Raw genomic sequence first — 24,793 nt, forward strand, 5'->3', positions numbered from 1 at the left:
GGTGGGATGGGGTGAGGTGGGATGGGGTGGGACGCGATGAGCAGGGATGGGCTGAGCTGAGGTGCGGCGGGTACCGGACCCGCTCTCCCGGCCGTACCTGCTCCCGCTGCGCGTCTCCGGTTGCCGTGGGGACAGGGGCGGGATGGGGCGGGATGTCCCTGGCTCCGCCCGCAGCCGGGACAGGGGCCGGGAAGGGGGACTTGGGAACGGGGAGCCGGGAACGGGACTGGGATAAGGGGGGGACCCGAAGCCCAGCACCGCCCCCCCCGGAGCCTCCCCCAAAGCGCGGGTTTATCACTTAAAACGAAACATTCCGTCTTTAATGCTACATCAACATCAACGCCCACGCGTGACGCCCGCGGGAGGCACAGGAGATACAATGTTGGGGGATTTTAACGTTCAAAAAGTGCCAAACCGAGTCCTTTGGAAAAATCCGTCGTGCAGAACAAGCGGCTTTCACGTTTCTCTGCTGGAAAAGAGGCAAAATCACCACTCCTGGGTGGGAGCATGGGATTGTCTCCAAGATGTGCTGCACTTCCAGAAACCACCCCAAGTGCTGTGGAGCTGGAGCTCCTTAGGGAGTGGGAGATAACCCACCATCCCAGGGCCCAGGCTCTCACTGAAACACGGCTGAGCTCCCACCCATTCATAGCACAGAAGGGCTGAGCCACAGACCAACAGAACTGAATAATGTGACTTAAATCTCTGAGCCAAGCCCAGTCCTGCTATTGTCCATGGCAGAACTGGTTTGACACGATGGATGTGCAAATATACACCAGTTTGGGCCCAGGACCTTGACCTTGGTGTCCCTGCAGCTTGACCTTAATGTCCCTGAATGTCCCCAGTCCCAGCTCTGCTGCTGGGGGAGGAAAAGCTTCCGTGCCATTCCCTGTGCATGGCACTGCAATAACAGCCTGTTTGCACTTGGATTGGTTTTTAAAATCATTTGTTGCAGTCTTGCACCTTCTAGAGACCCTCCCATCTCCTGAGCTATAGTCCATATTCGATGATGTCTCTAAAAAGATCCAGTTTGTTCCTGTGATGCAGAGGGCTTGGCTGGAACTGGAGCCTTGCTGGTTGTGCCAGGGGTCAGTGAAAGGAGGGACAGGTCTGGCAGCCTGTCTGACACTGGGCTGGCAGAGCTGAGTGTCCCAGTGCCCCATGGCTCCCTCAAACTCGTGTCAGTAAACCCTGTGCCCACTCAGTCATCCTCAGTCCAAAGGGTTTCATGCTGGGCATGGAGTACAGAAAGAGGAGCAGAAAAGGGAGCTCAAACCCAACCCTTCAAATGACATCATCCTGTACCCTTTATAAATTAAGGGCAGCCCTTACAATGGCCCCACTGAGGTCAGCTGCACAGCATAGGCCAAAAAAAACCCCTTTTCAGGTAGAAAAATATATCATATCCATTATAAAAAAGGACCTTCTGGACAGATTCCTCTGCCCTTACAACAGCCCTGCTGACAGCACGGCCAAAAGGCAGAAAAAGTTCAAGATTGGTCCTCAAACATTTCCACCTTAGCAAACACTGCCCACACCAGCTTAACTCTTTGCAACAAGCAGGAACTCCTTCATTCTTTTTACATTCAGCTGAGTTATAATATGCAATATTAATATTATGTATGTATACAAAAGGTACCAAGGCGTCCACTTTTAAACACTGGCAATAACCAGGTTGTCCCACGACCTGCATCCAGCTCTGCAGACCATTGCTGAGGAACAGAACGTGCCAAGCACTGATTTAGGACCTGAAGGCAGTGCCTGGGGCCCTGTCCCACTGCCAGTGCTGCCAAACCCAGTGCAGGGGCAGGAGCCTTTTGGACAATTGCTGGGCTGCATAATTAACATTATTTTAAATCCCTACACAGACACAGAGGGGGGTCTGGGAGGGTTAGCAGGTAACACCTCGTGGTGTGTGCTCTGTGTTCCTGGGGTTTATGACTAAGGCTGACAGTACATGAGAAGAAATGGAGGCAAAGTCCAAAGTCCTCTCTAAGGCTGTCCCAGTATCTCAGGCATGCAGACAGCTGCTGGACTCTAAGGGCTGGATAACTGCCCTAAATCTGGGGCTGCCTCACAGCTGAATTGCCAGTTTTCCTTGTTTCACTCCCAGTCAGAGCCAGGAGCTCAATTCTCACTTGTGAGCATGGAGGGCTACAGATGCACAGCCCATCAGTGAAAGGAATTGTCCTGTACCCCTCGTTAACTCTGCATTCCTGGCTCGGTTTTCCAGAGCTGTGCATGGCTACAGAACACTGCTTTTGAGAGAAGGGCCTGCCCACAGTGCCTGGTGCAGCCACGGGGCAGGTGTTGGAAGGAGACATTGCAGAGGATGCTGTTGAAGGTTTCATTCCTTCACAGCATCACCCACGTGTCAGTCCTGCACATTCAGAATTTTCTTATCATTGACACAAAGCCCTGTGTCGAGACCTCCCTTGTCCCAGCCCTGAGTTCTGTGTGCCGTGTTCCCAGATCCAGCTGTGCCACAGCAGGGACGTCCTCCCTGCAGCTCCGAGCCTTCACCAGCCCAGGGGCAGCTCTGCCACCTCCCAGTGCTGACAGGAGGTGGGTTTCCAGCGTCAGAGGCAACCCTTCCAAGGGGAAGAGGGGTTTTTTCATCAGCAGAATCATGTGGGGAACTCCCCATGCTGTGAGAATGTCTGTGGTGGGAGACACTTCCCCACAGAGTCTCGGTGTGTCCACGAGGCTCCCTTGGATCTGCAGCATCTCAAAGTCTGAGAACTCCTTTTGCTGCTGAAGGAGGAGGAGGAGGAGGCCACCAAGTCTGTCACACCAGGGTGCCATTCTTGCTGTCGTACTTGAGCCTGGCCCTGGGGAAGTTGAGGGTGGCATATTCCGTGGCATTCTGCAGCTGCAGGTTCTTCACCTCGGCCGCCGAGCGCTCCCGGGCCGTGGAGAACACCTGGATGTCTGCATAGTGGATGCTCTCATCCTGCTGCACCCCCTGGGCTTTGCTCACCGTGGCGTAGACGGGGACATCAGGGACGTCTTCGTAGGTCGGAACCTTTGGGGAGGGAAAGTTCTGGAAGCTCAGATCCCTGGGCTGCTGCTGCCCCTGCCTCCCCCAGCCCCAGCCCCACCCAGCCCTCTGACACCTCAGGGGTTTCATCCTGCTGCTTCCACTGTGCTCCAGGGGGGAAAAACAGTGTCCTGCACACTGTTCCCACAGCCAGGAAAGCCTACACAGGGTGAGAGGGTTCATGGCTCTGGACAAGCTGCCCCGTGTCCTCCCAGCCCATCCAGCCCAGGGGGTGGGGACCAGCTCTGTCTTCTCACTGCACAGCCAGGGAAGAAGCTCTGGGAGGCTGGTTACCTTCCTGCCAGGCTGCTGCTGTCCACTCTCGTGCCTCACATTAGTTCCTGCAAGGGAAACACCAGCAAACCAGGTTAACAGCTGCTTGTTGTTCCACCTCTGGGTGCCCGGCCCAAGGGCACAAATCAAACCTCCTCCTCATCTGCCACCCTCAGCCCTGATGCTGTCCCTGAGAAGAAAGCCTGGCCTTGTTTCTTTGGGAAAAATAAGGTTTCCCAGGATGACAACATGCTGTGGACCACAGTGTTCTTGGCAGAGCCCAGGAGTACAGACACAGCACAGAGAGCTTCCTTGTCAGGCCCTTGGAGAACTCAGATCCAGTTTTAACTTTGTTATTTCCTTTGCTGCCTGGCAAACATATTTTGCCCAGCACGGCCCAAAGGCCACAGGACACAACTGAGCTACTTAAGGAATGCACTTTATTCTGGGGGACTGTGTTCAGGCTGATGTTTGCAGCTCTTACAGGAGTTTGATGCTGCCAACTGAGAGCACTTGCCTGTGTTTTGATGTGAGACTTTGATATTCTAAAGATGCTGCTGAAGTCCCTTCCCTCCCCCATGGCACACCACACCCTTTGCTTTAAGATTCAAAGAAATGTTGCCTTTTGCTTCTACCAAGCTCCTCTTGAGGAAGGTTAAGCACAAAAAGTGTGGGAGAAGAGCTCAGGGATCCCCCCACAGCCAGCACTGACTGATGTCACCCAGCCAGAGGATCAGCCACCCCATCTCTAAAGCATTTTCACATGTTCTTACCTTGCTTTTCCTTCTTTCTTTTGAAAAGGGAAGGACACTTCCTGAAATCAGAGAGAGACACGTGAGCCCTGACAATCCCCAGCCCCTGCCCTCCCAACACACAGATCCAGACACCCACCCCAGGTACCAGGAAGGCCCAAGAAGTGTCTCAGAGAAGAACATGATGTCAGACAGCACAAACCCTGCTCTGGGGGTCAGAGGCTCTGACACCCCCATTCCCTGTGCTTTGGCCCAAGGAGCAGCCGTGCACAGACCTTGTGCTAATTCAGTGGTTCAGACAGTTTTCCTGTTCTCAGCTTTCCACTTAGAGCACAACCAAACCAAACAAGCTGTGCACTTATTATTAGCCAAGCCAAACCCTAATCTAAGCTGTACCTGTGTGACCAGGAGGAGACAAGCCAAACACAGATATGTTCCAGCCCTGGGATGAACGGGAGCCAAATCCATTCCAGCTGTAACAACAGAGCCCAGGGCTGAGCTCCTGCAGGCTGGGGCTGGCAGGGGACAGTGCTGTCACATTGTGGGACAGATGCATGAAGGAAATGTCACCGGTGCAGGACGTTTTGGGGGGGGTCAGGGAGCAGGTGCCAGCCCTTGTATGGCTCCTCCTGTGCACACACACGTCCCTGTGGTGCTGGCCATGGACCAACAGTGCAGCTGAGGGGCTCACAGGCCTCTGCTGGATGGGGCTGCAGGGTCACCATTTGGTCTCCAAGGAATATCAGACGTCCCACATGGTGTGCCTTTGCCAGTTGGTCGTGCCACAGTGCAGTGCCCGAGGCAGAGTTGTGCCCGTGCCAGGGAAGCGGGACAGCGTGTGCAGTAATGCCTTTGGCACTCCAGTGGGAAAACAAAAACCCAGCCTGAACGCAGGCAAAGAACCTGGAGACATTCAAAATGGTCAGTAATGATTAACTAGGTTGCTGGGAAGGCAGGGGCAGCCCTGGGGAAGGCAGGGTGGCCACACACAGGGATCTGGTGCTGCTCTGCGTGTCCCTGCTCTGAGCTGCCCACGGGGGCACTGAGAGCCCTCCAGCCCCTGACAGGGAAAGTCTGGAGGGCTAAATCAAGGCAGAACTGCTTTAGCCCTGAGATCAGCTCAGCTGGTTGGAGCAGGGTGCTAATAACACCCAGGTTGTGGGTTTGACCCCTGTATGGGCCATTCCCTTAAGAGCTGGACTCGATGGTCCTTGTGGCTCCCTTCCAACTCAATTTGTTCAATTTGTCTGGTGGTGGTTCTCCCTTGGCTCTCACAGCTTCTTCCTCCACTGTGTGCAGGGTCTCCAGGGCCCTCCTTGGCAAGGCCTGTGTGCCAGAGCCCTTTCCCTCGGGCACGTTGTGGGTTGCAATCAAAGCAGCCCCATTTGAGGCAGAATCAGCAGGTCCCCTCTCCCCCTGGCTGCCAGGGAGGCTGCTGGATCAGCTGCCAGGTTTGGTTGCCTCCCTCCCTGTGTGCAGGGAGCATTACAGGCAGAGTGTGGGCTGGAGCTATTCTGGGCTGTCTGCAGGATAAGCACAGCCAGGCAGGAGACGGCAGCTCCCAGTAATTGGGACATGTGTGGCAAGGGAAACGAGAGCAGGGAAACCTCTCCCCTCTTCTCAGAACCAGGTCAAACATGTTGTAACTCCCAGGCTGAGAGGAGCACATCCTATTCTCCATGACAGCACACACATCCCTGCTCCCACACTGCTGCTTCCCCTTTTCCCATGTCAGTGCCATCCTGATTTTGGTCCTACATAATCCTGAATTTGGGCATATTTTCCTGTTTGTTCACACTTTAGTGCCCTGAGTGGTGAGAACAACCTGGGGCCTGCCCTGCCCATGGTCATGATTGCAGAGGCACCCAGGCCCGAGGGCATATTCATCAATAACTCTCTTCTGTGAATAAATTTGCTGTAATAGCTTTCCTTTAAACACCTCAGACTGTGCCTCAGGCAGCCCCTGATCAGGCCCTTTGTTCACCGATGCCCTGGGTACCTCATTAACCCTCCAACACAGGGTAGGGGAAATAAAATGGGAGTTTTGGTGGGTGACACATCAAGACCCAGCCTTCCACCCCCCACCTCCAGCTCCTATTCCTAAATCCCAAACTCCTCTGCCCTCCAGCTCGGGGCTCAGGTTGGCAGGACCTCGGCGTCCCGAACCTTCCTCCACTAGGTGATGCTGTGCCGCTTGGAATTATTAAAAACCGCGGACGAATTCCTCATACTTTTAACAAACGCGGTGTTGGAGAGAACGTCCTCGGAGCTTCATTCAGATAGATATTCATGGCTCTTCCCCTTGTTCCACGCTCAGAGCCGAAAATATTTCCGCTTGGCACCCAGTGATGCTCCACTGTGCCCTTTCTCTGCAAGCGGGAGGTCCGGGGCGCGACCCAGGAGGGATTAAAGAGTCACCTTCTCTCCCTCCCTCCCAGGGAGAAACAGCGACAGCATCTCCCAAACCTGGCCAGGATTTCCCGAGCGTAAATAAAGCCCGGACAGAGGGGCTGGAATAGCTGAGAGCAGGAGGGGGTGGCTGAACGCCAGGACCCCTCCCAGCAGCGCGACAAAGGGACACCTTGTGGTGTCTCCCTGGCCCGGAGGGTCGAGGACAGGGGTTTGAAGCAGCTCCTTCCCAGCCGCTGGAGCCCAAGCTGGCACTGCGGGGAGGTGGCACAGCCCGTCGGGGCTGAGAGATGCGACAGCAAAGCCCCTCGTCCCCCCTCCCCTCCTGCCCCTGCGCCCCCCGCTGCACCCCCCCAGCCGTGACCCCCTCCCTGGTCGGTGTGAGCTGACCGGGAGCGGGGCTGGGAGCCAGGGGGGAGCCTTGGAAAGGACGCAAAGCTTCCAAAGCCCTCCCGAAGCGCCGGAGCCTCTCGTGCCCTCCGCGCCCCTGCCCGCGCCGGACTCACCCCGGGCGGCCGCAGCTGCACAGGTTGCCCATGTCGCTCCTTCCCCCATGGAGCTGGAGCGTTCTCTGGACAGGGAGAGCTTGTATTTCCTGGTTCCTGCTCGGCCCCTGGCTATTCCAAGGGAGTGTCTGGCAGTGTCGGGTTTCTCTCCACGGGCTGCGCGGGGCTGTGCTGGCCCCGTGTGGCATCTGCCGGGGGTGGCCCCCGGGGCCCGGATCGCCCCTTTGCTCACCCAGGGAGGAGGGGGAAAAGCCCCGCGTGTCCCCAGGGCTTCACCCCCGGGGCTAAAACTCTGTTTTCTGGTTCTGGCGGTGGCCGTCCCGCCGCTGTCCCTCTCTGCCCCCGGCGCCATCCCGCTGATGCCAGCAGTGATGCAAAAGGGGACGGAGGAGGGACTTCAAATGTTCCCGAACAAAAGGAGAAGCCCCAGAGTGGGAGCCCTCAGTGCTGTTCCTGCTGCCCATCCCCGATACGCGAGCAGGATGTCAGAAAAATGCGTGGCACGGGCTGGCATCACCTGGGAAAGAGGGAATCTGCTTGGGAAGGCACGTGATGCCCAGTTAGAGGGGGCTGGCAGGTCTGCTTTCATCTCCTGACCTGCAACCCCAGGGACATTGGTGGAAATCCACTCTTTTTACAGCTGCCTGGGTGAAAGTGTGCAGTGTTGTGTTTTTGGGAAGGACAGGATCCCGTGAGGCACCTCACGTCATTAAGGGCCTGCAGTACAGCTCTCAGGCTCACCCTCAGCAAGGCAAACAGGAACATGAACGTGTATTTTATCCCTCTACTCCTTTGAGGGCCCTTCAGACTCTGGCTGGTCATTCCTGGGCTAATCCTGGTACCCAATCTCAGGCAGCACTAGGAGAAGTGATGCTCAATATCCAAAGACACCATGTGAATATTATTCTTGAGCAGAACCTGTGCCCCACAGCTGTGATTTGGCACAGACCCAGTTCTGTGCAGCTCTGAGTCCCTCATGGGGTATCCTGACGAGGGGGTGAGTTTTAATTCACCCTTCTGGTGGGCTGTGCCAGAAACTGGCCCCAGTCCCCTCCTCCAGGTGTGCCCATGCTCTCAGCCAGGCTCACAGCATCATTTATCACCCGCCCAAGTGCAGAGCAAACCCTGTGCCTGTCCAGGAGTGGCAAGAGGAGAAGGATCGTGCTTTGGAAGGGCCACAGGGCACAGCTGCTCTCTGGGCTGAGCCCTGGGTGAGCTGCACTGTGACCTGCAGAGCCCAAGCCTTGCTCTGACACTGCTCCTCATCACGTGCCTGGAGAGATGGCACAGCCCAGTCTGCACCACAGCACCCCAGGGAGGACTTAGGACTTGTGCAGGCAGCTGGGATTCAGCCCTGATGCCAACAGGACTGTGTTCTCAGGGTCCTGCAAAGACCAGGTGGTCTCAGGAGCCTGTCCCTGCCTGGGAAGCTGCAGACTGTGTGTCCCTGGCTTTGCCACAGACACTGTTGTTTTAGTGAACCAGTGGCTGTTTTGATTTCTGGGATAACTTGGGCTTTGTTGCTTTGTGGGGAAGGAAGAAAAAAAAAGGGCCGGGAGCCTGTTCCCATCAGCCTCTTTCACAAATACTGGAGCTGCTGCTTTGAGCTCCACCAGAGAAACAGAAAGGCATCAAAAACATTGGCAGGGCCGGGGAGCGCTTGGCTGCCACTCTGCATTCCCTCCTCAGGCTGTGTCTGCAGGGATGAAAGAAAGCATGGCTTCCAGCAATCCTGCTGGGCAAAGCCAGCAGGCTGCGTGGAGCAGAGCCTGCCAGGGGGCAGAGGAGCAGCCCTGGCTGACACCAGGCAGTGCCAGCCCCTCTCTCTGCAGCCCTGTCTGGGTGACAGGCTGTCAGACTGGCACAGGGCGAGCCTGCAAGGGCCCAGCAGAGGAGAATGAACTCGTGGCAGAGCAAAGACAGGGCGAGGAAAAGCTGGAGGGGGGAAGAGAACTGTGTGGTGACTGCTAAGGCTGGGCATTTCTATGGCAATGGTGCCCAAGGGCACTCCCAGTGCAGCCCCAGCCCTGGCCAGCTCCTGTTCTCAGCCCCCAGTGCTCCAGCAACCTGCAGCCCTCGTGCTGCCCGGGCAGCATCTCATGCTCTGGAGTGTGCCCTGTGTGTGATGTGCCCTCCTTTGCCCAGCCCGAGGGTCATGTGTTGGCCATCCTCCCTATCCTCACTCCCGGGAAGGAAGATTATCCCAGTGACAGAAAATGTGCAGTGAGAGAGGGGACCACCAGCCTTTCTTACCAGCACAGGAGGTGCCAGGTCAGAGGCAAAGAAAAGCCTTTTGTAGCTGCTGCCCTGGAGTGCCTGTGAGTTTGAAGACACATTTTATGAGGGGGGGACTAAGGAAATCATGGTCCTGCCTGAGCCCACACACAGACACAGGTTCCTGCCCTCCCCACAGGGATTTGGGCTCAGGAACTCAGCCCTCCTTGGACTTGGGGTTTGGGTGGGTGTTGGGTGATTGGGATGCAGCTGCTCCAGGTGATTGAAAGTCACCAGCCCAGAATTATCTCTGGAGTTATTATTAAGGACTTAGACAGCGCCTGTTACATTTCTATTTTGACAGTGTCTCGCTGGCAGCAGCTTGTCTGCTTCTAATTCCCGAGTAAGGGCATCCCCAGGGGTCCAGACTGAGTGTGGTACCTGGTCCGCACCGGGGCTGGAGGCTCAGCCACCCTCCCACTGGGTTCTGAGCTGGCAGACAGGGCTGCTCTTAATCTGCCTCTGATCCTCCCTGCTGCCAGGGGCCCTGGGGAGCAGAAAATAGCTGTGCAGGGGTTTGCTGGGCTCTGGACCCCACCGTGCCTGGCAGGACCCAAAGAGCAGCCTCATGCCAGTGTTCCAGCAGCAGAGGGGATGTGCTGCCTGGGACAGAATGCTGGGCAGGGCTTTTCTGCCCCCAGGTACCCATGGAGAGAGAGGGCAGAGTCCTGCAGGGCACATCCCAGCGGGGAGAGGGAGAAGTTTTATCCCCATGGGTGTCTGAGGGAGAGCTGCCCTGAGGCACGTCGGGGACCCCCATATTTAGGCACTGACACAGCATTTTGCCTGCTTTACTTGGCTCTGACGAGACAAGGGCTGCAGCTGGCAACTGCTGAGCCCTTGGGGCCGCCCGGGGCAGCAGCTGCCCCGACAGCCCAGCATCACGAGGCCACGGGGACATTTCTCATGCAGCCAGTCAGTGACACCACACCACCTGCAAAGGGGCCAAAGCCATCCCCTCTGGGGCTGCAGGAATCTGAGCTGAGCCTTTCCCTGCAGCATTTCGGGGTTCACTCCCCTCCCAGGGGCTGAGAAGGTCGGTGTGTGAATGAGCCTGGTGCCCCATGAACCAGATGGCTGAGGGCAAACAGAGCCCACGGCATTAGTTTACCTGGGCTAATCCCTCCTGCGGGTCTGGGGGTGCACAGGGACCCTCCAGGAGCTCATCACTCTCTGCCCCTTCTGTCCTTGAGGCTGCTCCACTGAGGGCTCCCCACAACAGACACTGCAGCTGCCCCCGAGCCAGGAGGTGAATCTCAGAGGTGCCCCTGGGTGCCCCACAGTCCCTCCATGTCATCACTGATGCCATTTCCACAGGGAAATGCCATTTCCACTCTGCTGCTCTGCTCCTCGCAGCTGAGGCACTGTCCATCCTTCCTGCTGCAGGCCAGAAGCAACAGGAGCCCAAGGCAAGCAAGAGAAGACCAGAGGCAGGTTTATTCCTCCTCCCTCCTGAGAACTGCAGGCACTTTTACAGACCAACAACCACCTCCCGTGTCCACAAAGCTCAGCCACCAGCTCAGAGGCAAGGCACTGGGATCATCTCTTCCCTCTTCCCTCCTGGGCCAGAGCACAGCAGCTGTTTGACAGTCCACTGTGGCACAGCCTCACAGTTTGGGGTAAGAGTGGCCCTGGTCTTTTGGGGTGAGAGAAGAGCACCCTGCCTGGTGCTCCGTGAGCACTTGACCTAGGAGAAAACTTGCATGACACTCACTCCCTCACACTAGCACTTCAGTCCCCCTCTGTTTTCAGCTCCAAGTCCCTTTTTTTTCCAGCCATCAGCCTTGGGAAGCAGCAGTCTGGCTGCCTCAGAGCCCTGCTAAACACTGATGGTGAGAAACACGAGTCTGTCACCGTGGGTTCCCCATCCCTGTCCCCCCCACCTTCCCAGTGCAAGCCCACATCTGGGGCCTTTAGGACTTCTCCTTCTCTTTTCCTTCCTCGGGCTGCTCCTCTTTCCCCCCTGGCTGCTCCTCCTGCGTTATCTTCACCTCGTTGACTTTGGCCTTCAGCTCCTTGCCGGTGCGGGGAGCCACGATGCTCAGGATGCCATCGTGGGACAGGGTGGCCCTCACCAGCAAGGGGTCGACGTCCAGAGGGAGGATGTAGGTCCTGGTGAACTCCCTGGAGATGAAGCCGTGGCGATCAGCCTTCTGGGGGTGCTGGCCCACCACCTCCAGCAGGTTGTCCACGGTGCGGACGCTGAGCTCGTCGGGCAGGAACTGGCAGACGTCCAGGAACACCTGGAATTTGTGCTCGTTCAGGCAGATCTCGGAGGTGCCCCGCTCCAGCTGCTTGTTGATCCGAGGCCTGATGTAGTAGCCGTGGTACAGGGCAGGGGCTAAAATCTCGGATGGAGACACACCTGGAAAGGAGACTCAGTGAGGAGCGTGCGGTTCCCGAGGGAGGAGCTGGAGGAGGATGCTTGGCAGCAGCCAGGGGAGGGTGGCAGGAGGAGGCTGGGACCTGGCACACACCTGGGGTTTGCCACCACATCAGCACAGGATGGGTGGAGCCTCTTGCAGTTCCTACCTTTGTGTCTCTAAAACACACACACAGACACACACAGAGCCTGCCAGCCACTGCCTCCCACCACACAGCCCAGCGAGCCAGCCAGCGAGCCCAGGGCTGGCATCCAGCTTCACATGTCTGTTGGGTGGACTGGGAGGGACTGGGAGGTGCACTGGGCGCTCTGCAGTGCAGAGCCCACAGCCAGGGATGGGCATGGAAAATGCTGATGGTGAAGAAACTGCCCTGAAGAACTAAAGGCCTTTTGTGTGCCATTGTCCGGGGGGCTTTCCTTGGAGCTTTTTGCCTTTTCACGCTGTTGTGCTGGAGCTGAATGGTTCTGCTGCTGCCCACATTCCTTCCCCTCCGCCAGCCACTGCCCAGCTTTGTGCTGAACACCCCAGCTCAGCTTTTCTCCACATCCCCTGGCTGAAAAAACTTCCCCCCCCCTCCCCTGAGCGTTTCGCTCCATGTTTTCACAGCATGTGCATGAATGCCAGAGCATGGGTGGCATGAGGGAGGGACAGCACAGACAGCAGTGGGCATGGATGGAGGAAGTGGACATGAAGAGAGAGACCCTGGCTATCCCCCTGGTTTGACCTGTGTTCCTACCCTCTGAATTCCCTGGCTCCAGCTCCCTTAGCTTGCTCTGGAGGTCAATCTGCCTGGGGGAGCTCCACCACAGCCTTCCTGCAGCGGGGCAGAGAGAGGTGCCAGGGGGGGATCCCACCTCCTTCCTTACCTTCTCCAAAGTTCTGGTCGTAGATCTTGCTGGGGTTGGCGAACTCATACTCAGAGCTCATGGGGTGGGCGTGGGGGACGGTCCGTGCGGCCATGGCAGGGCTGGGGACAGGGGACAGGGACCTGCCGAGCCCTCGCTGCCTCTGAGAGTGAAGGCTGCAGATTGCAAGGTTTTAATTGGGTGAATTCCAAAGGGAGGAGTGTGTGATAAAAAGATGGACCAAAATAGCCCCGCGCACAGGGCCCAGGATGCCTCGCCAGGGTGACGGGAGAAGCTTCTCGCCGCATTCCAGCAGGGAGGGCAGGCACTGCCCGCAGTCACGGACACCTTGGGAACATCCCACACGGCCTCCCAGCCCCGGAGAGCCCCTTCTGGAGCAGGGGGTGCAGGAGGGGAATGGGCAGCCGGGAGGCACAGGGATGAGCTGAGGGAGGCTGAAGTGGGGAAAAGCAGGACAGAGCCCGGGCTGTGCTGCTGGTGGTGCTCCAAGGCCAGTCAGCAGGTCCAGGGGGCCCCTGGCACTGGTGTGGATGGTACTGATGGTGCTGATGGCCCTGAAGCCCCTCCTGGGGACGGGGCAGTAGCTAATGCTGGCTGGTGAGTGTTCAGGCTGTGCAATGAAGTCCCTGTCACACCCACTGCCCCACCAGGAGCTCAGGGCCAGATCAGCCCCTCCCGTGCCCTGCACAATAAACCTGATTTTTGCAGAGGCTGAGCTCCTTTGAGTGGTGAAGTGCTGCAGGTAGTTAAGCTGGACTAGACAGGATCCAGATCCCACTACTGACACCTCCCCACCCTGGACTGTGCTGCTCCAAGCTGGCTGTCCAGGCTGTTCCCTTGGCCAGGGCTTTGGCACAGCACACTGAGACCTGGAGAAATCCCTGTGCCAGGGATCAAGAGTTAACCGAGGGGTGAAGCTGGCACAGACCCAGTCCCATTGAGCAGGGTTGGGGGCTGCTGGTGGTGCAGGAGGGGAGCAGAGCCCAGCTGAGCTCCACGTACCCTGAAACCAGAGATTTCCCTGAGCCCGTGTCCCTGCAGTGTGAGGGAGCAGGTGCAGTGCTGTTGATGTAATGGGGAGCTGGAGAGGGTATTTATGGCCTGAGCTGCTGCACAGAGCAAATTCTGCTCCCTATTCTTGCAGACAAGCTGAGAGGAAGAGGCTCAGAGCCTTCTGCAAAGGGCTGGCAGTGCTGGCAGTAAGAATGATGTGCCCCTGAGCCAGAAATTGTGTTTAAGTTACGAGCTCTCAGAGGCAGAGACTAGTTCTTGCCCTTTAAGTACAGTTGCCAGGCTGAACCCATTCCTGTGATTGAGGCTCACAGGCGAGTCAGGAATTAAAATAAATGTGTGAGTTAAGATGTATTAGGAGCACAACTATAGAAAATGAGCTTAGTGCAGGGGCACAGGCAGACAGAGGTGGCTCAAATCCCTGAGGAGGCACCGTGAGCACGCCCAGGTGATCTCTGCTCCGGCCCTCTGGGGCTCTGAGGTCACAGTGTTGGGCTCTCCAGTAGTTTCTGTGTTGGGCTGAATGGTGGAGAAATCCCCCTTCCATTCACACACACCACCGGGCACAAAGGCAGCTGTGGGGCCTTCCTGGGCTGCGGTGCCAGGGGGATCCCAGCAAAGACCCACTGGGACCTTCCCTGCCCCCCGGCTCTGTGACTCCCTTTGCCGTGGGCAGGGGCAGAGCCCTCCCCAGGGCTGGTGGGTGATGTGGGGAGCTGAGCTCTGGGCGCTGGCAGCGGGAACAACAGCCCCTTGTCGCGTTCCCTGGGAGCCAAAGATAGGAGCTGCATTGATCCCGTTGGCATCCGAAGCAGCTGGGAACATCCGCCAAGCCCGCCTGGGACTCTGCAGATAAACAGCACGTGGGGAGCGGGGCGGGCCGGCCACTTTGGCTTCTTGCTGCCCCATTGGGCTCCTTCTCTTCTTCTCCCCTTCCCCCTCCTCCTCAGCAGCGCGTTCAAATCCCTCAGACAGCTACTGGGCACCGCCGAGGGGACCGGCCCAGGAGTGGGACAATAAAATCCCTGACACCACTGTTCAAGAGGCCTCGGGGGGGTGGAAGGCCAGGCCAGCTGCACGGGTATAAAGCTGTCCCAGGCTCCCAGCACGGCACTGCAGCACAGTTGTTTGCCAGGCTCCTCCAGCGCTCTCCAATGGATATCACCATTCATAACCCCCTGATCCGCAGACCCTTCTTTTCTTGGTTGGCACCGAGTCGTATCTTTGACCAGATTTTCGGGGAGCACCTGCAGGAGTCAGAGCTGCTCCCTGTTTCCCCCAGCTTCAGCCCCTTCCTGATGAGATCCCCCATCCTTCGGATGCCCAGTTGGCTAGAGACAGGACTCTCTGAGGTAATCTTTGCTTCTTCATGCTCTTTGTTACCGCTGTGTGCACGCCCTGGTGGCTCTGGAGCTGGACACCCAGGAGAGCTGAGAGCCTGGAAGCTGCTTGTAGGTGGTTATTTAGGAGAAGGCTGGGGAAAAGGGTGCTGTGCTTGTGGCTCTTCGTTAGGCAAGAAGCTCTGCGTGCTCTGCTCATCGTTTGTGGCTGAGAGCAAGTATTGCCATAGCGATGGGAAGAGAGGCAAACTGAGGTGGCTCTAAGAGCTGACAGAAGACAGGAGGAAGCCTGATTTCCCCAATTTCCCAGTCTGCTGTGCCCAACTTCCAATCCCACTCCCACCTGAGGAGCAAACAGCACAGGGGCAGGGGCAGTGGGATGCTCATGTCAGGCTGCTGAGGAAAAAGGGGCCTGTTTTAAAGAATCACTGCCGAGGAGAGCAGCGTTTTCAGTAAGATACAGGACCCAAAGGATCAAGGAGCAGGAGTGTGCTTGCTTCAGGGGCTGAGCCAAGAGGCACTTGCCTGTTCTACGAGTCAATCTCTTATTTACAAGTAGCTTGTAGAGCTATTCTGAGCAGAAGGAGGGAAAGTATTATTTTAATCTTTGCATAATGTTTGCCCTGATTTAGCGACCTGGGTCTGGCTGTGCACTGAAGCACAGCATAATCAGCACTACACCAACTCAAGGGTCAGTTTTAGCAGGTTTTAACAAATTGAGAATCTCAGGTACCACAGGGATGGGCATTAATGCAAGGCCAGCCAGGGACAAAGCCCCTCAGATCAGACCCCCAAAATAAAGGTCAGTGGATGTGCAGACACCAGCTGAGTGCTGACCTGCTGTGTTCTGAGAGCCTCTCAGAGCAGGAACCCTCACCTGCTCTTTCCTGAAGTCACCTCCTTGTTTTGCAGATGCGACTGGACAAGGACAAGTTTTATGTAAATCTCGATGTGAAGCATTTCTCCCCCGAGGAGCTCAAAGTGAAGGTGCTCGGGGACATGATAGAGATCCACGGGAAGCACGAGGAGCGCCAGGTACTTCTGATTTAACTGTGCCACTCCCAGTGGGAGCTTCCTCACCTCCGGTGAAACGAGGAGGCTGCAAAACACTCCTCCCCTCTGCTCACCTCAGATACCTGTCATTTTTTGTTTTATCAGCCGACCCCAAAGGAAGATGCTCTGTGCAAACCCCCCCCAGCTGATCCCAGCCAGGGCAGCAAGAGGGTGAACATTTATTGCTGATGTTACATGAACTGTGAACCCAACTGGAAAATCGTCTTTGAAATGGGCATTTTTGGGCCTCCCTCTTTTTGGGGAGAGGCCAGAAATGCAGGGAGGTGTTCAATACACTGACTACAAGCTGTAATAATCAAACCACAAAAGGAACCAGTGCACTGCCCTGTTGTGTAACCTTTCCTAGGCCCAGCTATGGGTTTCTAACCCTTAAAGGTTGTGTTCTGCTCTCATAATCCCACTTCTTGCTGGCCCTGGAGACCCGGGTGCCAACTGGGCAGAGAGAAATCCAAAGCCATGTTCAAAGGTGGATAAAACAGCATTTTACAGCCCCCATATCCCTCCTACCTCCTGTCCCCAGTTCCTTGCTAGAAGGAAGGGAATACTCATGATAAAGTAGCTGGAATTGCCATATCAGAATAACAATAATAATAATAATAACAATAATAATAATAATAATTCATGACTAGGCTTCGTGAACAAAGATTTGGTAAGGGCTCTACCCATGTTTGTTGCAATAATAATAATAATAATAATAATAATAATAATAATAATAATAATAGCATGTAATCCTGACGGAGCTTCTGCAACTTTTTTTTTGCTAAGAACATAAGCAAAAATAATAACAGTAATACTCAAAATAATAAAATAAAATAATAATAAAAATAAAATATCCATATAAAAATAAATTGGAATAATATAAAAATAATAATATAATAACAATAACAATATAATAACAATAACAATAATAATAGTAATAATAATAGTAATAATAATAATAATAGTAATACTACTACTACTAATAATAATAATAATCCTGTAATCCTAGTATAGTTTCTGCAATTTTTTTTGGCTAAGAACACAATCCAGCACTCTAACAGAGATCAGCTCACTGGGGCTCTGCAGACCCTCACGAGCTGGCGTGGTTGGCACTGCAGGCCTGGTGCTGCCCCTTGCCCAGAGCTGTGCAGTGAAGCCCAGAGGAGGAACACAAACCCTCCTCCTGCCAGCAGTGTTGGCACCTGCAGGCACCCGCACCCAGCCAGGGCAGTGCCTCCCTTTGGCCGAGTGGCCTCCCTTTGGCCAGACTCGGCTCTTTTTAAAGAGGGCATCTCATTTTCAAAGCTCTTTTAACTCGGGCGGTGCTAATCGTGCCTGTCCCTTCTCCTTTCGAAAGGACGAGCACGGCTTCATCGCCAGGGAGTTCAACAGGAAATACAGGATCCCCGACGACGTGGACCCTCTGACCATCACCTCGTCCCTGTCCCTGGACGGGGTGCTGACTGTGAGTGCACCCAGGAAGGTGAGCGACGTCCCCGAGCGCTCCATCCCCATCACCCGCGAGGAGAAACCGGCCATCGCAGGCGCCCAGAGGAAGTAGGGCTGTGCCCACCCACGGCCCCCCCCGGGGCCAGTCCACGGCACCTGGCACCAGGTGCTGAGGGGCTGCTCTTATTATTTATGCCGAGTAAGTTTACTAACGAATAAAACATGAATAAGCAGCTTGTATTTATTTGTTTCGGGCGCTGAGGACGAGCGGAGTGTCGGGTCCGGGGAGCTGTGTAAGGTGAACCTGTTTGGTACCATCCTTCCTTACAGCTTGAGGGGCAGGTGTGGCCAGGACAGCTTGTCTTGGTGTCCAGAAGCACCCATCCCACTCCAGATTACATTCTCTAATGTTTTGCACACATCTAATGCACGAGTCTTTTCCTTCAGCCGAATTTCAGACTGTGAAGGACGTGGTCTTGGACTGCCTCTTGGATTTCTTTCTTGAGGGGGGGCCAGTTTCAAACTATGACACAGAGGATTTCAGAGTGTTTCACAAGCCACAGAAAAGTTTCTCTCCAGTGGAGATTAAACTGGTAAAACAGCTTCAGGACAATTGAAACCCATTTGAAGTGTGGGTATTCGATAACAACTGACTGTATCTTAAATCTCTAGAATGACTCACGTTGTGGAGAAGCATCCAAGTGCTGCAGCCAGTTCAGAGCAGTTGCAGATGAAAACTGCAGAGCTGCAGTTAAACACAGATATCCCCTGAGAGGAGAAAAACATCCTGCTCTCATGATGCAAATCACATCCCTTTGAAACTATGATGTTAGTGCCCTTCAAACAAGGAACAGGGTCTGATGTCTACAGCAATGACCTGATTTATGCCGTCATTGCTGAGTGATACAAACCACTACTAAGTCCTTTTCAGGCACCATCATCTGCTTAGCACCTCCCTTCAAAGGGATATGAGCATAAAGGGAAGTCTGTATTACTGGAATTGAATTCTAAAATTCATCTTCAAAAAGGACAGAACGCCACAGATCTGTCACGCAGATCATCAGACTCAGTCATGACCTGACCTATTTTTTATGTTCCTTATACCTGCTAAGGCAGAAGTTCTGTGAGAAGGGATCAATTTACACCTCAGCTGAACTGAGAGGTTACCCTTCATTCTGTGTCTTTAGGGGAGAAAAAGAAAATGAGCACTCAGTGACGTGGGGTCATTGTCAAATACCTCAAATCCCCCCTCATTTCCAAGGTCTGGTGTTTCCCATTAGCTGGTTCCAGTAAGCTCTCCCAGTTAAGGTGTTACCAGTAAGCTCTCCCAGTTAAGGTGTTAATTGGGCTTGTCTGACCAGGCACAGGGTGAGTGGTGACTCACTTAGGTCACAAAAAACACAGATTAAACAGCAGGAAGAATATTTTCCACACGATGCTACATTTGGCTTTCATGTGTGACAGGTCTTTTTGCTCGAAGGAAATCCTTGTAGCACTGTGGGCAGACAGGCCTCCTGGTTTCTGAGTCTTTTCCTGCATCCTTCTTGTCCCTTCTCTGAGTGTTGGACACAAGCAAAATAAAAATGCTTCCATGTGGTGGCCTGTAGTGAAGCAGGACTGAGCAGCTGGGTTGCACAAAGGAGGTTCTAACTCAGGGTAGGGGCCCAGAAACCAGTGAAGTTCTTGTTCAAATTCTAAAAGAATAAAAATGAAAAAAAAATAATAATTGAGGAAGTAAGTGGGAAATAGTAAGAATATATCCAGAAAGTGCATTTCCCCTGAGGGAAATGTTTTTTATAGTCCAGGGTTTTGTTGGGCCCAAATGCAGGAGCAAGAAATGGGCATTTTGAGTGAAAGGTCTTTGGGGATGATGAGGTCAGCTAGACAGGAATACTTGAAATGCAGATACCACTCCCTGAATGACCTGAAATACCTGTTCTGTGGTGGCACAGCAGCCCAGCTCAGCAGGGAGAAAACGCCAGAAAACATCTCTGACATCTCAAAGCACAGATGTAATTCAGGAGCTCCCCTTTAGCTGCACCACACACCCAACAGTGTTTCAGCTCTGAGCACAAACATTTCATTCTCTGATGTTTCCCCTGTAATCTGGAGTGCAAGGTGCTTCAAAGCAGTGAGGATGCTGGAAAGGAAAACTCACATTTAGCATGGCTAAATATGAGTTTGGGGTTTTTTCCTTTCCTGGAGGGGGAAGGTGGGGTGGTAATCATTTTTCTGAGGTGTTATGCTCCATGTCTCAGCAGTGAAAACCTCTCTGGGTCACTCACCCTTTGAAACAAAGAAAGTGATTTACCCGAGGCCACAGGGACCCGATGCCTTCCCAGTATCCCGTCGCTCACAGGGCAGGGTTAGGTGGGATATTGGGGAGAAATTCTTCCCTGTGAGGGTGGTGAGGCCCTGGCACAGGTTGCTCAGAGAAGCTGTGGCTGCCCCAGCCCTGGAAGCGTCCAAGGACAGGTTGGAGCCACCCGGGGTAGTGGAAGCTGTCCCAGCCCGTGGAACGAGATGAGCTTTAAGATCCCTTCCGACCCAAACCGTCCCAGGATTCTGTGATTCTACGATTCCTTAGCTTCGTAACGGCTTTATTTATTTATTTACGCACTTATTTATTTATTTAACACCCATTTCCTGTTGCGCGGCGGCTCAGAAAGCTCTCCCAGAGCGCAGCCCCCTCCAAGAGCTGGGGAGGCGCGGGGGGGGATGCGGCGGCTCATCCCTCCATCCATCCCTCCATCCATCCATCCCGGTGAGCACCGGCAGCTCCCTGGATCCCCCCGGGGCTGCTCATAAGGCACCGGGGATGCCCCGACGCCACCAGCAGTGGCCGCTGACCGGCTCCACGTCATGAGCGAGCGACTTTGGCTCCGGGAACCGCGGGCTCCGAGTCCCGAGGGCTCCGAGCGCCGGGGGCTCCGATCCGCCGCCGCCGCCGGTGCGGGGGCATGGGGCTCCGCCGCGTCCTGCTGCTCGGGGAGGGCAATTTCTCCTTCGCCGCTTCTCTCTGCGGGGCCGAGGGCACGCACGTGGTGGCCACTTGCTACGAGAGCGAGGAGGACGCGTCCCGGTGCGGGGGAGCCGCGCGGAGCATCCGCAGGCTGCGGGAGAGCGGTGGGTGCGCGGGTGGGATGCGATGGGATGCGATGGGATGGGATGGGATGGGATGCGATGGGATGGGTGGTGGGACCCCCGGGCACAGCGGGGCAGGAGGAAGCGGTGTCTCTGAGCTCTTTGCTGTCGCGGTCCTCTCTCACCAGGGCTCCATCCAGAGCCATCGCGCTGCCGTGCCCTGGCTCCAGACCCTTGGGATCCCCCTCGCCGCTCCAGGCGTCTGGGATGAGGGATTGGAATGGCCCGTTTGGCTAAATCAAACACCCTAAAATCTGATCAGACTTAAATAGTGCTGAAATTACACTGAAACTACTATTTTCAAGTATTTTCAGAAGTTTCCACAAGAGGTGAAGTGGAGCCCAGGCTTCCTGGTGTTCCTAATGCCTGGCAGCTCTCACCTACTTTAAAACCAATTAGAGGACTTGCATTCCTACCTTTCTCTAAAATTTTCCCTAATGATAAACATCACACCCTTGTTTTTTTTTTCTTTGCTGTTGCAGGAGCTGAGGTTGTGTTTTCTGTGGACTGCACCAAGCTGAAGGACTACTTTTCACCAGAAAAAAGACAATTTGATTGTATTTACTTCAACTTCCCCCACTGTGGGAGGAAGGCTGGGGTAGTGAAGAACAGGGAGCTTCTTGCCCACTTTTTCCATAGGTGAGTAACCCAGAAATGGTTCTGTGCTGGTTGCCTGCTGTGATACACATTTGTAGCTGTGCTCCAGGTGCTTTTCTGGCCCTGTGAAACTTGTGGGTGTGCTGACAGGGTTCTTCTTGTTGGTGGCTTTCCTTCCAGCTCCGCAGAAGTGCTGGCAGAGGAGGGAGAGATCCATGTGGCTCTTTGCAATGGCCAGGGTGGGACACCTGCAGACCAGCCAAGGAGAGAGTGGCACAACAGCTGGCAAATAGTGGCTGTGGCAGCAGGAGCTGGATTTATCTTGAGTGATGTTCATCCTTTTAATGCAGAGACGATCCATGGATATAAATGTACAGGTTACAGGTAACCATCACATGGCAAAACCAAAATTCTGATATTTGTGCTCTTATAAAGGCCATTTATTTTAGTATCTTTTAGTGTGTTCTTTTAGTGTCTTGTTTGCTGGAGAGGAACTCCTTTTAAATTTCCTTAAAATAGCTGCAGTTCTTTTTCATCTCTAAGCAGAATAGCCAAGATTCAAATGCAAGCTTCTTGCCAAAGTACCCTCTAAAAATAAGACTGTCTTAGGATTTTAAAGGTCAAAATTGTCAGGAGGACTGTGGTGTGTGTATCTGCTCAGCAGGCAATCCCAGCAGGGTTGTAACAAGGCCTGGGATTCACTAAGACGTGTGTTGGTGTCACATGGATTACCTGTGTAACATTTTCTTGTGGCACATATCAGAAATTATGTGGCACATATCAGAAATTATCAATGACTTTGCTGTGGTTTTGTGTGTTGTCAGGAGCCAAGATAAATCCTTCTGTGTAGAGGGTGCCCTGAACCACGTTTTCACACGGAGTACACCTCTCCTGTGTTTCACACCTGTGAGCTGCAGGATACAACTGGAAAGCCAAAAGGTTTCTTTTCAAGTGCCACAAGTCCTTGTGGATAAAATTAATAGGTGAGTTTTATAATTAGTTTCTGTTTGGCCATAACACTCTCCTGCTCCCAGTGGGAGTGACCAGGTGTCAGATAAATGGATATGATGATTGGTAAGCCCCGCTCCTTTTTTATTAGCAAATTCAATTAATTCTTGATTGCAACCTGGAGACAAACCCCAGTGTCCTGAAAACATGCAACACGTTTGGTGAGAGGCTTGGCTTGTTCAGGTAATTACTGAAAACTGGCTTAAGAATGTTTTGGGTGAACTGCTGCACTCAAATCATGACCACAGGAAGGCTATTCCAGGGAAATCTGTTTAGTGGTGTCTGTAATTTGCACTTTTATTTTTCCCAGGGGTTTCCTGGAACCAAACTCAAACCACCCAGTCCGGACAGTGAAGGAGGAGCTCGCTGCAGGGCTCAGCCAAGCCTTTCCACTACAGGATACTGACTCCTGCCTTCCCCTGCTCCTCCAAGGCCACCTCAATGGGGTTTGTCCCTCCAATATCTTTTGGATCACTCCGAGCCCAGAGGAGACTCCAAGCCCTGAGGAAATGTCTCATGGACCAGCAAATGCAGTTTTATTTTCCCGTGCTGATTTTTGCCAGGGCACAGAGAAGAATGTCCCAGAAGGATGTCACAGCCCAAAGCAGTTTTACCTCAGACCTTCCCTTCTGCCTCATGCTCAGGCAATAATGCAAGAAGGAGCCTTTCTCCCAGGGACACTCCGTGTTCTTTCTGGGCCAGTTTTCAGGAAGTGTCGTGTCACTCCTCACTCCATGCCTGTTTTTCACGAGGTGCTCGTTGTGTCTGCAGTGAACAGGGGTACAGAGAGCAGCTGTGTCCAGATGTTGGTGAATAACATTACATCCACTATACATTCTCTTCACCAGACTGGCACTAAACCAAATATCAACCTGCAGGAAGCAACGAGCTCTGAAACAACTGAGCTAAGTGACTTTGCTGCTTTTGAGTCTCAGCTTGGTAAAATTCAGTACTTCATCTGCACGGAGACAGATCCTCCAGGCTCCTGTGAGAAGGTCTCCTGCCTGGGGGTTATAAGGACATCTCATGAGCTAGCAAGCAGTGAGCTGGTGGTTGTCTTTGCCTCACTGAACCTTGACCTGCTGGCCATGCTGCTCTGTGGAATATCCGACTGGAGAATGCTCTGGACACCGGACACACGGTTCCTGAGGCAGTTTCCTAGAGGAGAGCTGAGGCTTTTCAAGAGTTTTTCCCTCTATCCCCCTTCCTACGTGCACGACGTCAGCTTTTGGCTTCCCGAGGGGGAGCAGTTCGACGAGGTTGCTTTTCACACCCTCGCCAGGGGGGTGTCAGGTGAAACGGTGGTTTCCATCCAGCTGAGGGACAGTTTCCAGCAGGCAGGGACGGGGCGGAGGAGCCTCTGCTACAGGTTGACCTTCCAGTGCTGCGACAGGGCCCTGAGCTGCCGCGGGGCCGCGGAGCTGCAGCTGCGCCTCCGGGAGGAAATCCAGCAGCAGCTGGGTGTGACCCTGAGGTAGAACATTCCAGGCTGGGCTCAGGTGCTCCAGCAGCACCTGTGCAGGTTTCTGCTCTGGCCAATGTCACCTGACACGGGGTGTTATTGCAGCGCCTCTTACAAAGGCGGGGTGGACTTTGAGTACCTGCACACGTCATAAATGTGGAAATTCCTGTTAAGGAGGACCAAGCACCTCCCTGTTCTCTGTGTGTGTAATGAAAACTCGTTTTATAAAGTGGAGCCTTTCTTTCCTAGGGTCCTGTGAGAGTGGACTCGATCTCCTTGCTGATGCCAATTCACTTTTCCTATTCTTGTTCATGCTTGCCCGGCACCTTATACTGGTGATGATTGTCTCAAGCACACTGAAACAGGGAGGACGTCACCATTTCCCAGGCACTGCATGTGTTCTGAGCACTGAAAACCCTGTGCAGATGCTCAGTCCCTGTGGGAGGATGGTGGGTCTGGGTTGCCTCACACAGCCCATCTCAGCAGAGGTGCTGGGGGGTGGGATCCCAGCCGTGGACCGTTTCCTGAGGAGCTAATACAGATGGAAATCATGGAATCCCAGAATGGTTTGGGTTGGAAGGGACCTTAAAGCTCATCTCCTTCCACCCCCTGCCATGGGCAGGGACACCTTCCACTAGCCCAGGTTGCTCCAAGCCCCGTCCAACCTGGCCTTGGACACTTCCAGGGATGGGGCAGCCACGGCTTCTCTGACTAATCACAAATTATTTCTATCACTATATTCCAAAGGGTCCTAACTAGTCCTAAAATAGTGTGTGTGCGGGGCACGGCCCGTGTGTGCGGGACATAGACCGTGTGTGATGGACAGACACCGTGTGTGATGGACAGACACCGTGTGTGCAGGACAGACACTGTGTGTGCGGGGCATGGACCGTGTGTGAGGGACAGTGACTGTGTGTGCGGGGCATGGACCGTGTGTAATGGACAGACACTGTGTGTGCGGGACAGACACCGTGTGTGATGGACAGACACCGTGTGTGTGGGGCAGGAACTGTGTGTGCAGAGCAGACACCATGCGTGTGGGACACGGACCATGTGTGATGGACAGTGACCATGTGTGTGGAACAGACACTGTGTGTGTGGGACAGTGACTGTGTGTGCGGGGCATGGACCGTGTCTGCGGGACAGGGACCGTGTGTGATGAACAGTGACCGTGTGTGCGGGGCATGGACCATGTGTGATGGATAGTGACCGTGTGTGCGGGACA

The 24,793-nt window shown here is 54.4% G+C and overlaps 5 protein-coding genes across 5 annotated transcripts in view; 2 read left to right on the forward strand and 3 right to left on the reverse strand.

The window, feature by feature from the left end:
• DIXDC1 (DIX domain containing 1) overlaps positions 1-165 on the reverse strand; it is a 31,172-nt gene extending 31,007 nt beyond the window's left edge. Inside the window, exon 1 of the mRNA XM_027699376.1 lies at positions 98-165. The gene's annotated coding sequence lies outside the window, so the exon portion shown is untranslated. The remainder of the gene's footprint in view (positions 1-97) is intronic.
• Positions 166-302: 137 nt separating this feature from the next.
• On the reverse strand, positions 303-7,324 carry CUNH11orf52 (chromosome unknown C11orf52 homolog). The gene is made up of 4 exons (XM_027699495.1): positions 6,981-7,324; positions 4,087-4,127; positions 3,335-3,381; positions 303-3,025 (listed from the first exon to the last, which is right to left on the reverse strand). Exons 1-4 carry the CDS (start codon positions 7,166-7,168, stop codon positions 2,789-2,791), a joined length of 513 nt encoding a protein of 170 aa, XP_027555296.1. The 5' UTR covers positions 7,169-7,324; the 3' UTR covers positions 303-2,788.
• Positions 7,325-10,669: 3,345 nt separating this feature from the next.
• HSPB2 (heat shock protein family B (small) member 2) lies at positions 10,670-12,627 on the reverse strand. The gene is made up of 2 exons (XM_027699492.1): positions 12,505-12,627; positions 10,670-11,619 (listed from the first exon to the last, which is right to left on the reverse strand). The coding sequence occupies exons 1-2, from the start codon at positions 12,596-12,598 to the stop codon at positions 11,168-11,170; spliced, it is 546 nt and encodes a 181-aa protein (XP_027555293.1). The 5' UTR covers positions 12,599-12,627; the 3' UTR covers positions 10,670-11,167.
• A 1,832-nt stretch (positions 12,628-14,459) lies between these two features.
• On the forward strand, positions 14,460-17,590 carry CRYAB (crystallin alpha B). Its single transcript, XM_027699493.1, has 3 exons — positions 14,460-14,867; positions 15,768-15,890; positions 17,266-17,590. Exons 1-3 carry the CDS (start codon positions 14,670-14,672, stop codon positions 17,467-17,469), a joined length of 525 nt encoding a protein of 174 aa, XP_027555294.1. The 5' UTR covers positions 14,460-14,669; the 3' UTR covers positions 17,470-17,590.
• Positions 17,591-20,078: 2,488 nt separating this feature from the next.
• FDXACB1 (ferredoxin-fold anticodon binding domain containing 1) lies at positions 20,079-23,818 on the forward strand. The gene is made up of 5 exons (XM_027699561.1): positions 20,079-20,483; positions 20,984-21,140; positions 21,279-21,482; positions 21,923-22,081; positions 22,417-23,818. The coding sequence occupies exons 1-5, from the start codon at positions 20,318-20,320 to the stop codon at positions 23,582-23,584; spliced, it is 1,854 nt and encodes a 617-aa protein (XP_027555362.1). The 5' UTR covers positions 20,079-20,317; the 3' UTR covers positions 23,585-23,818.
• Positions 23,819-24,793: the final 975 nt, after the last annotated feature.

This window comes from Neopelma chrysocephalum, unplaced genomic scaffold (assembly GCF_003984885.1).
Source record: "Neopelma chrysocephalum unplaced genomic scaffold, ASM398488v2 Primary Assembly neopelma1_138, whole genome shotgun sequence".
Classification (NCBI taxonomy): domain Eukaryota; kingdom Metazoa; phylum Chordata; class Aves; order Passeriformes; family Pipridae; genus Neopelma; species Neopelma chrysocephalum.

Coding starts and splice junctions, on each gene's coding strand:
- FDXACB1 (XM_027699561.1), top strand. CDS start 20,318: ATGGGGCTCCGCCGCGTCCTGCTGCTCGGGGAGGGCAATTTCTCCTTC. Junction 21,141..21,278: donor CTTGCCCACTTTTTCCATAG/GTGAGTAACCCA, acceptor CTTTCCTTCCAG/CTCCGCAGAAGTGCTGGCAG. Junction 22,082..22,416: donor CTTGTGGATAAAATTAATAG/GTGAGTTTTATA, acceptor TATTTTTCCCAG/GGGTTTCCTGGAACCAAACT.
- CUNH11orf52 (XM_027699495.1), bottom strand. CDS start 7,168: ATGCCACACGGGGCCAGCACAGCCCCGCGCAGCCCGTGGAGAGAAACC. Junction 4,128..6,980: donor TGCAGCTGCGGCCGCCCGGG/GTGAGTCCGGCG, acceptor CTCTGATTTCAG/GAAGTGTCCTTCCCTTTTCA. Junction 3,026..3,334: donor AGCAGCAGCCTGGCAGGAAG/GTAACCAGCCTC, acceptor CCCTCCCCAAAG/GTTCCGACCTACGAAGACGT.
- HSPB2 (XM_027699492.1), bottom strand. CDS start 12,598: ATGGCCGCACGGACCGTCCCCCACGCCCACCCCATGAGCTCTGAGTAT. Junction 11,620..12,504: donor CGACCAGAACTTTGGAGAAG/GTAAGGAAGGAG, acceptor TCTCCTTTCCAG/GTGTGTCTCCATCCGAGATT.
- CRYAB (XM_027699493.1), top strand. CDS start 14,670: ATGGATATCACCATTCATAACCCCCTGATCCGCAGACCCTTCTTTTCT. Junction 14,868..15,767: donor TAGAGACAGGACTCTCTGAG/GTAATCTTTGCT, acceptor CTTGTTTTGCAG/ATGCGACTGGACAAGGACAA. Junction 15,891..17,265: donor GGAAGCACGAGGAGCGCCAG/GTACTTCTGATT, acceptor TCCTTTCGAAAG/GACGAGCACGGCTTCATCGC.